The 16,056-nt window shown below is 41.4% G+C and overlaps 1 protein-coding gene across 1 annotated transcript in view; it reads right to left on the bottom strand.

Annotated features, from left to right (window-relative positions):
* Window positions 1-709: 709 nt before the first annotated feature.
* LOC116400399 (mucin-2-like) overlaps window positions 710-16,056 on the bottom strand; it is a 26,973-nt gene continuing 11,626 nt past the window's right edge. The window contains exons 19-37 of the mRNA XM_031878210.1: window positions 15,718-16,035; window positions 13,906-14,183; window positions 13,121-13,292; window positions 12,484-12,731; window positions 12,130-12,313; window positions 10,861-11,068; window positions 10,027-10,202; window positions 9,869-9,938; window positions 9,525-9,634; window positions 9,397-9,428; window positions 9,144-9,312; window positions 4,426-4,521; window positions 4,221-4,261; window positions 2,644-2,895; window positions 1,892-1,990; window positions 1,539-1,667; window positions 1,419-1,458; window positions 1,204-1,324; window positions 710-1,029 (exon numbers count right to left, since the gene is read on the bottom strand). Of these exons, the coding sequence (XP_031734070.1) occupies window positions 828-1,029; window positions 1,204-1,324; window positions 1,419-1,458; window positions 1,539-1,667; window positions 1,892-1,990; window positions 2,644-2,895; window positions 4,221-4,261; window positions 4,426-4,521; window positions 9,144-9,312; window positions 9,397-9,428; window positions 9,525-9,634; window positions 9,869-9,938; window positions 10,027-10,202; window positions 10,861-11,068; window positions 12,130-12,313; window positions 12,484-12,731; window positions 13,121-13,292; window positions 13,906-14,183; window positions 15,718-16,035 (2,945 nt within the window). The 3' untranslated portion in view covers window positions 710-827. The remainder of the gene's footprint in view (window positions 1,030-1,203; window positions 1,325-1,418; window positions 1,459-1,538; window positions 1,668-1,891; window positions 1,991-2,643; window positions 2,896-4,220; window positions 4,262-4,425; window positions 4,522-9,143; window positions 9,313-9,396; window positions 9,429-9,524; window positions 9,635-9,868; window positions 9,939-10,026; window positions 10,203-10,860; window positions 11,069-12,129; window positions 12,314-12,483; window positions 12,732-13,120; window positions 13,293-13,905; window positions 14,184-15,717; window positions 16,036-16,056) is intronic.

The following is a 16,056-nucleotide window of genomic DNA, read 5'->3' as shown; positions in this document are numbered from 1 at the left end:
ACTCACTGTCCTCCCTGTACTCACTGTCCCCTCACTGTCCTCACTGTACTCACTGTCCTCACTGTCCTCACTGTACTCAATGTACTCAATGTACTCACTGTACTCACTGTCCTCCCTGTACTCACTGCCCTCACTGTCCTCCCTGTACTCACTGTCCTCACTGTACTCACTGTCCTCCCTGTACTCACTGTACTCACTGTCCTCACTGTACTCACTGTCCTCCCTGTACTCACTGTCCTCCCTGTCCTCCCTGTACTCACTGTACTCACTGTACTCACTGTCCCCTCACTGTCCTCACTGTACTCACTGTACTCACTGTCCCCTCACTGTACTCACTGTCCTCACTGTCCTCACTGTCCCCTCACTGTACTCCCTGTCCTCACTGTCCTCACTGTACTCAATGTACTCACTGTACTCACTGTACTCACTGTCCTCACTGTCCCCTCACTGTCCTCACTGTACTCAATGTACTCACTGTACTCACTGTACTCAATGTACTCACTGTCCTTGTCGTCCTCTTATTGTTTTGTTTGTGTTGTGTCTTTTGTCTCGCAATTTGAAAGACACGTGTTTTGTGAACATTAATCATTCCCAGGCACCAATAAGCATGTCAATACCAGTGTTCATATTGCAGAAATATTATTTTATTAATGATTATCCATGAAATCCTAAAAAGAAGAAAGTTCACATAGTAGAATGTGGTGACGCTGACAAAGAGCTATACATATATATATGTTGAACTATAAATACTAAAACCTGCAAAGAACCGGTCCCAGGTTAAGTCCCAATGTGTCGGTAAGGTTTCAGTCCAGCGTGAAGCAGTATGATCAGCGTCTCCTGCGGCGCGATGGTTTGGACGTTGTCCCCGCCACGCACTCTGCTTTGCTGCAGCGGCACGTCTCCACCACGATGTAGCTGTGCTGGACCTTGGAGCCGTTGGCGCAGGTCAGCTCCACCTGCTTCTGACTGGTGGTGGCCTCTTGGCAACATTCACACTGGTGCATCATCATGTTAGCTGCTGCAGAATATCTGTACACACACACACACACACACACACACACACACACACACACACACACAGACAGCAGCTCTTATCCTCTCCACTGATTACAACAGCTCAGTAGCCAGTGACCCACCTTTAGCACACACACACATGAAGGCTTTAGCTGATTAAGTTGAAAGTGTGATGCTAAATAGACTCACATGGACGAGCTTCCACATTGTCCAGCGCAGGACGTCATGTTGACCGGCTGCGTGCTCTTGCAGTCATTCACCTCGATGACGGTCTGCTCACTCTGGACCTCACAGATGCTCCGCAGCTTGCCTGGAACACACAGCAACCGTTAGCTTCTCACAATGCAACAGATTTGTTCCTGATGTTGGATTCACTATTAAACACTGTGACTCCACTGACTTACAGGTTGTGCAGCATCCATTAGCGTCTGTTGTCTCGGAACCCTGAAAGATAAAAACACATTTAATGTATGTTGTGGGTCAGACAGACAGTTTGGGAGGGGGGGGGGGGGGAATAAACTCACAGGTTCACAGTCCAAGGGGTTAAAGGGGGGGCAAATTGTCTTGGTCTCCTTGGTAACAAGCTGTCCATTGATGTTCTCACATGTATATTGCACACACTTGTCATTAGGTGGTACAAATGTGTTGTTGACCTGTACCGAAAGGAAGAGCAGAAGTTAAGTCAGATTCGTCATTTTTCAAAATAAGGTTAGTCTTATTCTTTGCTTTATATCAAATAAATATGTATTTTTCTCTTTCTCTAACATTCATTAACAAATATCTACATTGTCAATAGCTAAACAAGAACTATCTCGCTACAGCAAGCAAATTCTGGCCATTAAAAATGTGAGGAAACTCCCACAGCGGCAGTACTGACCTCAATGATGTACGTTGTGTTCTCAGGTGTGGTGAAAATACAGCTCTTCTGAACACAGCGACCGCAGCACTTGTCAGCTACAGTCTGATATTCATAACCCTGAGACAGAGTGAGAGAGAGTGAGGGAGAGATAATGAAGAGAAAAAACCTCCTTTGTCTTTGTAAGAAGCTGCTGGGGGGGGGTTGTGCACTTGAGTGTCCTCCATGTTAAGCTATTTTTTGTTTTCAACATTTTCATGGATAGACCATAAATGTAGTGGAACTTTCTGAAAAGCTGGAACATGATACTGGGATATTCTGGTCATATTTTCAGGTATATGAAAATATACACTTTACTGAACGGTGTATTTAAACACCTCATCCCATATACCAAAGAAAAAGATTAAGCTTTGATGAACTCTTCGACTCAAAGAATCATTTACTGCCCGCGCATTTTTGTGAAAACAACAAGGTGCTGAAGTTGTGTTGGTCAGTACGGTGAGCGACAGCAGTTTATCTGAGACTGTGGGCAAAAGATGCTCATAAAAGAAATACAAGAATCAATTATACTGCTTCATACTGAGAGGTATTGCTCATGTTTGGTCCACCACTTTTAGATACATGAGTCCAGTACTGAAGAGTCCAGTGCAACTACTGAAACTAACTACACCATGCATCAGCTGCTACAGTTGCACCACAGAAAGCTGCCTCTGGGTGTCAATGTATCCCAGTGAATGTGTGTGTGTGTTGGTATGTCCTGTGAATGAGCTTACTCTGGAGCAGTTTGTGTTGCAGACAATAGGTTTGCAAGTAATGATGTTTAGCTTGGTGATGGGATCCATTGTGGGGCCACAGTAACAGTCCTGGCAGGGTTTGGGTTTAAAAGACTCCTCTGTTAAAGGTCCCGATCTTGTTTCTCCTGCTCCTGATGGTGCCGTTGTGGTCCCTGACGGTTGTTCTGGTGTTACTGGTGCTTCTAGTGGTGGTTCTGATGGTGTTTCTGGTGTTGGTATCTTGGAACCAGGCTATAAAATACACATGAATCAAAGCTTTACTTTTTCTTTCACACCTTAAATGAATTGTTCTGGACCAAGGGGAAAACAAGATCCACATTCATACAGATGCAACAAGATTGCTTCTTTCACAGTTAAGTGTGATCAGTGCATGTATTGTGTAAATGTAATACCAGTTTTGAATTCATGCTGATATCATATATTTATTATCACACAGTCTAGATCACAATTTGTTCAGAAACCACATCAAGAGGTCTTGGTGCAGCTGTTTAGTCCACAGTGTGAATGAATGAAGGTTCACACAAACACACACAAACAAAAGCACAGCACAAAAGAGTTCAAGCACCCTTCAGTTGCACTGGGGCTGCTCTGTCATCTAAGCTGTTTCATGCGGTTCAGACTAGGTGTGATGTGGCTGTTATTTGGTGCACAAACAAATGCAGGACCACTTCCAAGTAAAGTCTGGTTCGGTTTGTTTGTGGTGTGATCGCAAAGCGCACCAACCACAATGCTACATGTCACCTCTGCCACTTTACAACATCATGCGGTGACCTGATAACATCAACAGGAGCTCTGGGACTCTCTCTGATACATCCCAAAGTGAAAAGGGTTCAAACAGAAAGCTTGTGCTCATCTGTCTGTTTTGGATTGTTATTTGTCAGCAACTATCATTCTCGTCCTGTTTCTGTATGTCCGTCAATATTGATGACAGATTTGATGAGGGACAGTGCACATTAATAAAAACATTTCTGTAAATGCGCCAGAGTTAGCCAAGAGGCTATTTTTCATCTGTAGATGAGGTTCAGTTTCAGCTTCGACTGCTAATGCTGCTCATCACCTCTTTCTTTAGGAGGTTAAGATAGATTTTCCTCTGCTGGTCCATGTAGCACTGCTGTCCAGCGAATAAGTAACCTGTCCGTCCAGATGACCTCATGCTTTTAACTTAGTTCATTTGAATTAAGTTAGTGTGAATGTGAATCTGTTTTTTCCTTGGTCTGGCCAAAGAGAACTGAAGCGAGGAACAAAGGAACATTGGACAGTGGACATTAAAGAAGTGTTCTACCTCAGGGTGAAGACATCCTCACTGTGATTCACACCCATAATAGATGGCGTGTTGTTTGACTGATCAGGTAGGAGCTTTGTTGAATGTTGATATTTCCTGTATGTTCAAACCTGCAGAGGGACTCTGACGTTGTCACACACTGACTTTGATTCTAGTGAAGTAAAGTACCTGTGATTCAACCTGCTCTGCCTGTGTCTGTGTTTGAATCCTCCTCCCTTTTCTTCCTGAACTGTGACAGATGTATTGATATCTGGAGTCTGGACTGTGTCCTTACCTTGTACTCAGTCATGTTGTAGACACAAACACCTTTAGGAACTGCAAAACAAACAAGAGACATTAGTTAAGTTGACTATAGATCAGATGTGTGCTAAGCTAGGCTAATCTATCTCTGTACTTGATGCACAGAAACAAATCTTCAGAACAGATCTTCCATTAGTGTAATTCATGGAACAAGTGTTTGCTAAAGTCGAGTCACATACCACACGTGTAGGATTGACAGCAGGTGCTGCTGATGATGTTGAGTTGGAACCCCAGCGGACAGGTGATCGGAGTGGGACACAGGTTAACGTTGCACTCTGTTGGGAACAAAAGGACAGCGTAATGATGTAAATGTGGGGAGTTGCCTCAGACAACAAGTCAAAGAAGAATTAAAGCTGCGAGCAGCATTGATCGGGCCCTCGCAACTTCACGCACGTCGAGGGTACTAGCAGGACTCTGGCCATGCATTTCTGTGACCATCATACACTGCGTGCACGAGTTAAACGGTATTTCTTGGTACTGGCAGGACTCCGGGTGACGCAGCCATGCATTTCTGTGACCATCACACTGCGTGCACGAGTGAGATATTTCCTGCGTAGACCAGCAGTGTAGCAAGATCATGTTACCAGGTCTTAAGCCTCAAATGTTTTGAGTGTACCTCCGATACAATCATAAATGTAAGCCTTTAAAGATCATTAAGAAAATGAATGTGTGTGAATGTGCTTCAGTGTTTGTAACATAACAGACTGTCAGTTTACTGGGATGGGGTTCAACTCCCTGCAGTGTCCTGCTGATTGTATTTGGACTTACATGAAAGTTAACAAAACAGTAGTGCCATTTGCTGTTACTTGAACACTTTAATTTAACACTGTTTTCATTTTAAGTTCTTCTGTAACTTTAGATTGTAGTGTGAAGCATTCATTGTAACGTTTTACCTGATTGACATGAAGAAGCTCTGGACAGATCATTTATACTAATGCCCACGGACATGGTTTGAGAATCCACTGTTATCTAACTTTTGCTCTCCAAGCATCATAGTTTGCACATATTTAGATCAGAGAAGTCTTTTTCTCATGGTGTGCCCACAAACCCTTTCAATAAGGTCAGTGTTTGAGCCGCTGTATTTATAGAATCCTGCTTATGTCCGTGCTTATCAGTAGGTAGCGCTATGACAATGAGTTAATATTGGCATGCAGAAGTCCTAAAGCCATGACAGTCAACAAGCATGTCAAGTTTCGGACTGTTTTGACAAAGTACAGTCGAGTTACAACAGCTTGATGGATGATGGTGAACCATGTAAAATGGCCATCACACCATATCCACGTCATTCGATGAAACTTAAAGCTTTTAGTAACTTTTAATCGCTAAGGTCTTTAGATTGTTCTGACCAAATTCTAAGCTGATCGGATTAATTCCCTAGGAGGAGTTCGTAGTACAGCACCTGGAAATGGAAAAAAAACACGAGAAATTCATACAAAATTCAAAATGGCTGACTTCCAGTTGGGTTTAGAGCATGGTCCCAAGAGACTTTATTTTAAGTCCACATGTGATACATGTGCCTACCAAATTTTGTAAATCTATGTGAAACGTACAGCGAGGGCTGCTTCGTCGAAATTTTGTAGGGGGCGCTATTGAGCCGATTTGCCACTCTGAACCAATAAAATCATATTATATAACTACATCTTGGGCTTTAAATGTGTATGCCAAGTTTGCTTATGTTTCGAGCATTTCTAGCCTCTCAAAAACACATTAATGTTTCATGGTGAAGAATGCGTCGCCACGGCAACAGCTTTTCACGAAACAACAAGCTTTGAGTAACCTTTTCATCACAAAGGTCTTTAGACTGTACCGACCAAATTTGAAGTTGATCTGATTAATTCTCTAGGAGTTCGTTAAAGTGCAGCACCTGGAAATGACAAAAACGACACAAACAATTCATAAAAAATTCAAAATGGCTGACTTCCGGTTGGGTTTAGAGCATGGCCCCAAGAGACTTTTATTTAAGTCCATATGTAATACATGTTCCTACCAAATTGCATACATCTAGGTCAAACATACTGCGAGATCTGTTTCCTCGAAATTTTGTAGGGGGCGCTATTGAGCCGATTTGCCACTCTGAACCAATAAAATAATATTTTAGAACTACATTTCGGGCTTTTAATCTGCTTGCCAAGTTTGCTTATGTTCCGAGCATTTTTAGTCTCTCAAAATGACCTTCGTTGTTAACGGCGAAGACTGCATCGCCACGGCAACGGCGTTCGACGAAACATCAAAAGCTTCATGAACTGGTATTATGAACTTCTTACATTTGTGTGGAAGTAATTTGATGTTGATTTGATTTACCTACTGAGAGAAACAAGCCAAAGTATAATGACTTTAACTTCCTGTTACCAGTAGGTGGCGCTATGACTATGATTCATAATTGGCCTGCAGATGTCTTCAGGCTGGGAGTCTAATCAAACATGTGCAATCTGGTAAAGATCTGATGATGTGGAGTCGAGTTACATCAGTTTGTTCGTTCATGGTGAAGGATCGAAATTCGCCGAGCCGCCACGTCGCCGCCCTTCAACAACTTCTTACAATTTTCACAATGAAGCATTATCAAGGTCTTAAGGCTGTTCTGACAACATTTTAGAGGGATCTGATTAATCTGTGAGGAGCAGGATGTCAAAGTACACAACTTACAACTTCCAGTTGCCACTAGGTGGCGCTATTACTATGATTCTAAATTATTACATAGATTTATTCCGGGTCAGGATGTTATGACATATGAGAGATTTGGAGCAGATTAGACAATGTACGGCCGAGTTATAACAACTTCCTGTTTCGCAGCTAATGGTGTTTGTTTGACGCCAGGCCACGGACACATAGTTCAATAACTTTTTGATCTTTGAGTAACTTTTCACTGCCAAGGTCTCAAGAGCATACTGACCGAATCTGAAGTCGATCGGGTCAAATCTCTGGGAGGAGTTCGTTAAAGTACGACGCCTTGAAACGGTCCAAAAACATCATAAAATTCAAAATGGCCGACTTCCTGTTTGGTTTAATGAAAAACTCCAAGAGGATATTTTGTGCGTCTCATCACGTTCCACATACCTACCAAATTTCATACAGCTAGGTGAAACCCAATGTTGGGGCTACTCAATAGGGGGCGCTATCGAGCCAATGTTTCATATCGCAGTTGGACACCCCAATCAGACTGCAATTTTTCGCAAATTCTGGCTTGCGTGCCAAATTTCGACATTTTCCCAGTATCCCAAGCACCTCCTTTTTGCGAAGAAACACTAAGAATGAGAAGAATAATAATAATAAACAATCGAAAAACAATAGGTCCTCCTCTCCGACTACGTCGGTGCTCGGGCCCTAATAACAGCAGTTCTGCATGTTTAGATGATTCACTACAAGTTAGCTGGAGACTCTGCTGAAACCCAGGCTGTTCTTCAGGAAGGCCCTGCTTTGACACAGTTTGACACGTTCACACCTGGAAGCTGACTGATCTCGTTGTCACTGAGCCAGCTGGGCATTAAAGGCCTTGCTCTTAACTATTTAGCAGAAGGCAAAGGATGTTCAGTGTGAAACCTTTTCTACCAAACAGAAAATAATTCAAACCACCGGCTGCTTGCTGGTGGGAAAACATGTTAGTTTGCAAACAACACTGGTATGGTCCTCTAAAGGCCCAACAGCTACTGCTGGTGTTTACTTTACTCCAAACATCTACCCGTAAATACCTCAGAGCCGGTCCATAATGCTACTGTATGAGGGACAGGTCACTTCTAACCCTTCATCAGTAAACGTAAAGGTGACATAGCATGAGAGAACAAACAAACACAACATACATATACTGGTAGGTTCTCGCTTAAAAAGCGGTTGAGAACAATTGAAAGGTAAAATAAGACCCAATCTCCACCTGGTATTAACATTAAGCTGGATAGTGATATCTGATCACGGCCTTTGCAATGACAGTCTGGTAATGATAAGAGTCCTCATCATCTCTGTCCTCTTGACATCAGAAACTCTCCACAACTTCCATCGTTGGTCCCATGAGTAGAACTCTTTCTCCTGTTGTCTCATACGGCATACGACTTGAAGCAGTTCAGCATATTCGATGAAGTTACATTCTTTGTACCCACATGGTTGAATTCACTTATTATAAGTCGCTTTGGATAAAAGTGTCAGCTAAATAAGTGTAATATACTGAATATATTTCAGTATGTACATCAGGAAGCAATCACATTATGACGCTCTGATATGACTGTGCTGATTCTGATGTCTTCAGCTTGGTAATAAGTTCAGTCTCCTGCATCCGATTCAGTACAACCCATCCTCCTGTGAGCAGCGGCAATAGGATCGATGGCTTGGCTACCACCTGGCGTAGTCCATACTACCACTGAGCTGACAATGGTCCTGTCTCACACTTGTGAGGGGAGCTTCAGTGCAAACAGCTGATGATTCAGTATAGTCAGTTCAGTTTTAAAGATTCAGTCCTACATTCACTAAATACCTCAAATGATCTTAATATTCATTGAGGTGTTCAGATGGATATCAATCTTCTGTCTGTGAGATAAGTCTAAAACACTCCAATTAACACTTCCTGACTTGTGTGTTTAATCCACACACAGACAGAAAAGCAAATATTTCCCAAAATGTTGAACAATGACTTTAAGAATGTGTCAGAGATGAGAGCACCTCAGGCAGATCCAATAGCATTGAGATTGCAGTGTGCTGTGTGTACCTACACCTGCTTTAACGTGTCAGAGACAGATGACGTGTTAATATCAGGTGGAGATGAGATATACCATTACAAGTTCAAAAGCAATAGAAAGAAGGCCTTTGGGTTCATCTCTTCAGAGGCATGTTTTACTACCAACAACTATCACTTTGTGGCATCAAGGCTACAAAGTGACAGAATCACATGGAGTTCTGTGACACTGCAACTGACCGCAAGACTGTGTTGTGCAGCAGCCATCTGTCTTGTTGACCAGCTGCTGGCCAGGTTCGCTGCAGATGGGGATCTGTATAGTTGGGCACTGAACGGGCTGACACTGGATGCTCATGGAATCGTTGTCACACGTACAGGTGTTGCAGCCACTTGTCCATGTGTCACCAGGCTGTTTAAGAGACAGGAGCCAGTTCAGACACACAACTCATGCTTTGCTAGAGAATAGAATACATGCGACAGGCAGAGTTCTCACCTGTTTGGGTTTTCCATCAGGTCCGACACAATCTGAAATTCAAACAGAAACAAGTGTTTGTAGGATGAGTTGTGCTTCAAGCTAATGCTTTTGAGAAAAGTGAAGCTTTCTTTAGGATCTCATCTTACCGCAGGAGGCCACACATGTGTCATAGACTGTGTTGAATAAGATGGTGCCATGAGGACAGAAGCAACCCTCCTTAGTGTTGTTCGGGGATGCCTGGAACTTTTGGTTGAATCTGATGTCAGAAAAGAAATGATTGGTTATTACAGACACAACAGGGCTCACTATCTATCTATCCATCCTTCTCACACACTGACAGAACAAAACAATCTCCACTAAGGACATTCAACATCATTTCATCCAGGGAAGCGGAAATGTAAGCATTTAAATCCAGCAAGTGGTGTATAAATGTCAACATCTCTAAAACAAAAATAAATTCAAAAGATCAGATTATTGATTTATTGATTACCTGTCATTGCATGTAGGCTCTACAGTGGAGCCACAGGCCATGTACACCTTGTTACTTGGACACGTGAGCCCTGTAAGATGGAGATACGTTTATATACACATTTGTCAGAACTCCATGCAACACTTCTAGTTCTATAAACTATTAGCTATATATCTTACCACACTGCCCATTGGTTGCATTCCTCCAGTCGATACAGACTCCTGCATCAGAGCACTGAGTGGCATAGGCCTCCAGGCTGGTGCAGCCTGTGGCGTTGCCACTGTTGCAAATGTCAGACCTACAGGATGTCACAAATGCTCCTGGGGGTATGACTGTATTGCATGGTGCAAAAACACTAGAAGGAACATACAAGCCAGAACAGCATGTCAGGAAAAGTGACCAGAAAAATATGAACTTCATCTAAGACGTAACGGAAAGCAGTCCTGTAATTCAAAAATGTCAACAAATGATTATTGTCAACATTTTCATTGACAAAATTAAGACTAGAGAGCAATAAAATCGACCTACAACTTTCATTTTGTATTTGGTGAGATTTGTTCCGCTGATTTCATTAACTGTCAACAGTCTCCTTCATTCACTGTTACACTACATCGAGCTCTACCACATCATCCAGCTACAAGTCTACCATTGGACGATAAATTAAGCTGTTTCACATCCAAAACTGCATGCAGAAAAATGTCATAATACCCCAACATTCAAGGCTTCTGGGATAAAACATAACTACATCTAGATCTACATATAACTCTAGATGAGTAAATGTATCTTTTTGAGCTGAAAAGCTGATAACTTCTAAACCCTCAATTGATGATATGCTAGAATCCTATTCCACTCCAAGTTTGAGCTTTGTCCTAACTCTGAATAGAATCACGCAGACACTTTAATGTGGTTGTGATTACAAGCTAGCAGGATGGACGCACAATTAGCTTTATACTAAATAATTGTGCCTTAAAGCCTGAGAGAATGAAGACGTCAGTATTTTGTGGTTCCCTCACCTGCTGGTTAGGATATCACAAATGGCAGGTTTGCAAGCAGGCTGTGTTGGTGTTGTGTAAGGTGCTTTTGAAGTGGTCGTAGTTGTTGGGGTTGTGGGGGTGACACAGGGTGTACCTGGAACAATCCACTGGCCTGCAGTGACTGAGCAGCTTTCCACCTGGCCGTTAGGAGAACGACAGTCATTTTTCTGGGAGTTGTCACAGGTCCCTGAAAGAGAAGAGACAGGAGTCTGAAGCCAAAGCATTGGAGCTCATGCAAGAACCAGATCAACAGAGTTGTTGCTAAATAGAACGTACCAGCGATTTAAGAGAATTTGTTGTATTTAACACATTTCTCTGACAAAGAAAATGCACAAGTGTTCCGTTATTATTAATATGCATTGTCAAACTTAATATTCTGTTAACCATGTTATCATCATCATGACATGCCAATTTGCCTAAGATTGTTTTACTCTGAAAGTTCAGTCTTGTTGTAACATTCTCTCACTCCAACAGCTCATCTCATCCTCTGTTGAACCCGACAGTGTATCTACTGTTGGCTATAAGACTCTCTCTCCCGTCTCTTTGACAGCATCTCACACTAGTCATTGATGACTCTGACCTACAGAGATGTTCACTCGTTAGGTCTGTCAGAGTACAGCTCCTCTGCTGATTCCAGACAGCAGGACTTTAAGCTCCACAGTGTGAAATCCTTCCTTTGACTCTTTAGTAACATGTTTGTGACTGATCCTGCCCAAACATGGAACGCAACATGACGCCTTATATGGCAATTTTATTGAAATTGATAATGCTAATGGTCTCTCCAAGTTGCACATTGGTCTGAAACAAGTGATTTATGACTAGTTGGTGCAGTTAAGAGGTTAGGAGGAACACTTGTAAAAACATTTGAATACAAACAACTTCTAGCCCGTCGTCTCTTTCAGCAGTGCTACACTGTCCACTTGTTGACTTGAATTGAGACTTTAGTTTTGCCTTCTAGATCGAGCTGTACTACATATTACTTTAATCCTGTTGCTGAGGAATTATTAAGGGTTTTCCGGTTCTTCTGTTCATTCTGGTTGTTCCAGATCTGTGAATTGTTGTATTGACTATTTGAACTCTGCACTAAACATTCGGCCTATCCTACAGTAACTGCAGGCTGCCAGTGTCAGTAGGTGCAGCAGGCTGCTCTCAGTAGTGCCCTCTGGTTAGAAGTGGCATTGAAATGTTTCTCAGTTCTTTCACCCAAAGATTTGGTCACGTTACGTATCAAGTGGTCTGCTAACTCACCACACTGTCCCTCAGTGTTTCCACCAAAGAAGGAATAAGGAAGGTCAATGCTGAATGAGGAGGCCCTATAGACCACTTTTGTGTTGATCTCAGGTATCTCCAATGTGATCACCATATCTGTGCTCGTGAGGCGTAGGACAGAATTTGTGTAGGCGGGATAGATCCGTTTCTGATTCACATACACCTGTAGGACAAAGTGACAAAACACATTAGAGAAGACTGCGAAGCACAGCAGCTTTTCTAACTGTACAATGCACCACACCCACAATGCACCACACCACTTCATTAAGTACTCTCAAAATAATAAAGGAAGTGAGTTACTAACACTAAAACAATAAATGTCTGCTTGCTTACCACATTAGCTGCTGTTCCTGAAGTCTTCAACTGAGTCAAAACCACCTCGTAGGATCCGTACGTTACAATGAGAGCCTGGGGACAGAACGTGCTGTCTGAAGGATCGCAGTCATGGTTGTTTACTATTATAGTCAGGTTATATTTAGTGATAATCTCTTTGACCAGGTAGTAAGAGCAGTTCTCCTCAAAACTGTATGACTTTCCATCAAATGTCATGTAGTGGGATCCGGCCCAGCCACTGCACATACCTGCAGGATAAGAAGAACCATGAATGGAAACAAGAAGTATCAACTAGAAGAGGCAGAACACACAATCACCTCCAACAAGAAGGCTATGTTTGTTTATTGGCAAATAATATTGACAACAGTATTTTTCTTGGCTTAGTACATTTTTCTTGGTGTACAAAGCAACTAAATTGGTTTAGTTGCTTTAGTAACTGCTATTACTGAAGAAACTTAGAAGCTACTTAGTTGATAGTCTGGCCCTCAGTGCTCTCCAGTAAATAGTTCATTTTATTTTATATGAAGATATGTAAATAGTCTTAGCATATTGACACAAAATGCTCTGCTGCATTTAAAAGAAAAGAAGTGGTAGCCTGTCAGTAAAGGTTACCACTTACTACCACAGGTCAACTTACATTCACATTCATAGTGGAAGCAGCATCCGTCATCATCATAGACTTCAACAACTTTGCGTCCATTTGCACAGATGGGCTGTTGTACTGTGGGACAGGGAGTGTGTGTCTGTGTGATCGTGCCATTGGTGCAGGTAGCTATGGTGCAGTTGCTGACCTTCCAGGACTCTCCATTCTGGATGGGTATCGAGAAGCAGTAAGTCATACAGGAAACGATGTGTGTGTATAACATTAAAGTATAATTCAACAGATTTTTTGCATTATAGATTATAGTGCATGATTTCATTTGGCATAACAATGATTCATACAATAAACATGAGCACCGTAGTGCCATATATAAAATTAAAGTAGAATAAAAAATATGGTCTTATATTTTCCATGTGTTTTCGAAATTTCTAAAATCACTTTTAAAGTTTAAATCTGTTAGAGTTGATTGTTTTACATGCAAAACGTATCATGGACTATCTGGGAATTAAATAAATAGTTTCCTCTTTATTCTTCATATTACAACATAAATATAGTCCTGTTTATGATCCAGTGCTCTTTTGGCAGGTGGCTCCTTGCATGGTAGCCCCTGTCATCAGTGTATGAATGGGTGTGAATGGGTGAATGATGACATGTAGTGTTAAAACGCTTTAAGTGGTTGACTAGAAAAGCGCTATACAAGTACAGTCCATTTACCATCTACTGGACACAAAGCAGCTATTGGTGAAATAAAATGCTCAAAGTATTTTAGAAACAATTCAATTCACAATCATGAATAAAAATAAATGTTATCTATATCCCACCTTTCTTGTTGAATTCACATCATTGCAGTCAGTGGTAGGTGTAGACAGGGTGGTTGATGGAGTGGAAGTAGAGCTGGCAATAGCTGTAGTGCTGCCAAACCCTGGAGTGGTGCCAAACCCTGGAGTGGTGCCAAACCCTGGAGTGGTGAAACTTACGGCAGTGCTGGGTATCGGTGTTGTGGGACATAGTCTGGATTGCGTCTCAACTTTACAAGATGTATTGCAATATGCAACATAACACCAACCTAAGCCATCAGTGACTTTGTACACCAAGTCCCCTGTGAAAATAAGAGTCGAAATAAAAGTTTAGTGCACCAAATAAACTTTACTAATTAATTAAAAATATAATAAATGAGAGGATTTAGTGGGTGTTCAGACCAAAACCAACCCTGATTTAAAAAAAAGGCAATGAGCTGTGCTCAGGTGGCTCTCAATGTGAAAAGCATTTATTAAAGGAGTCTGAGACTGAACCAGGATTCATCTATTTTGTAAAGCCAACTCTGAGCTATTGTGAGCAGACCAAGCCTTGATTATTTCAAGCCCCAGTTTGTGCCTTCTGAAAGTCCAAAAAGGTTGTTCAGAAACACCTATCACTATTCTGGCCCGTTTGTGACTCTGTTTCCTATTCAGGTAGCTAGTGAGCTGCCATTTTCTTTAGATTTGAAACAGTGGCGCAACCTGGGGGACACAGAGCAGCACATAATACATATTAAATAGAGAGTAGATATTAGAACCAAAACAAACACTGTAACCCTAACCACAACAAAACAAAAGAGAATATTTGGCAGCCTGCTGTAGGTCAGCAGTGAGCTTAAACTCTGAGACAGAGATAAACAAAGTGAGGATAAACTTGTTGCAGTGCTATGCTAGTGCTACAAGTTATTGTATAAGTTGCAACATACCAATGAAAAACTTTTAAGTATCATATATGACTATGGCCAGGTCATCTATTGAAAAGACAACATTTTCTTTTCTCAACAATTGATTGTGTAACTCTTTCATTCAGTTACTGAACTGTAACTGAATGAAACCTGTTCACTCAATCTATTGCAGTGGTGTAAGCATATGTAAATGTAGCTTAGCTGAGTACATGCTGCACCAACCAACACTCAGCGGCAATTTACCGAATTTAAATGGATGGAGGATAATGGAAAACATGCGACTCTGATGATTTGCAGATATTTGTGAACTAATCATTATCTAATGGTTCATTAATGTAGTATCTCCTAGTCCGTTCTAGTCATCATTATCAACTACATAGTCTTGGATTCAAAGTTATTCAGGAACTAATTAAGACTCATTAATCCAAATTTGTTCCTCACACTTTACCAAATAACTGCTCACAATTTTGTGTACTGTATTATAACATGTTAGCCATCTAAGTTATTTTTTGAGAGATCATTTAATGCATGTGTGTTGTATGTATTTTGAAAATATATGTTGCATGTGCTGTATTAATGTATTCAGGATATTTCTGAAAATGAATGAAAAACAAGCTGCCGTAAAGTCTCCGGACAGTGTTAGCATGAACAGCAAAACAGGGGAAAACATGAATGCTGACAACAAGAGCAAATCATCATGTACCATTGCTTAGTGTTGGGCCTGAACATTATAAAGACTGTCTTAACAATTAAAAACTAAGTGTAACACGTTACACTTGTTCTGAGTATACCATCGAAAAATTACTTTTAGACATTTAAATGAGAACAATTTTTTGGGAAAAATTAATCTTAAAAAAGAAGTAAAAAGGTGCTGAAAATCATGATGAGGGAAAAATGATAATGTGAAAATGGAAAATGAAAAATCACCTACCAGGACGATGTGTAGTCCCATTGACAATGCAGACACATAATGTTGTAGTTGTGGTTAATGGAGGTGGTGTAGAAACAACTGTAGATCTGGCTGGTCTGGTAGTGTAAACAGTTGTGCTGCCTGGAAGTGTCTGTGTTATTGGGCCAATGGAAGTTGTACCTTTAAGTGTTGCTCCTGAAGTTACAGTTGACACCACAATAGTTGTTGTATTCAAAATAACAGGTTTTGTAATAACAGTTGATGTTTGTGGAATTTCTGTGACTACAACAACTGTTGTTTCTGGGATTTTTGTTGTTGTTTGTTCTGATGTAGTTGTTTCTGGAGGATTGGCTGTGGTTC

Source organism: Anarrhichthys ocellatus, unplaced genomic scaffold, assembly GCF_004355925.1.
Source record: "Anarrhichthys ocellatus isolate YVR2014 unplaced genomic scaffold, GSC_Weel_1.0 scaffold166, whole genome shotgun sequence".
Lineage (NCBI taxonomy): Eukaryota > Metazoa > Chordata > Actinopteri > Perciformes > Anarhichadidae > Anarrhichthys > Anarrhichthys ocellatus.
Note: the sequence above shows the minus strand (reverse complement) of the source record. Positions and strands in the feature narration are given on the sequence as shown.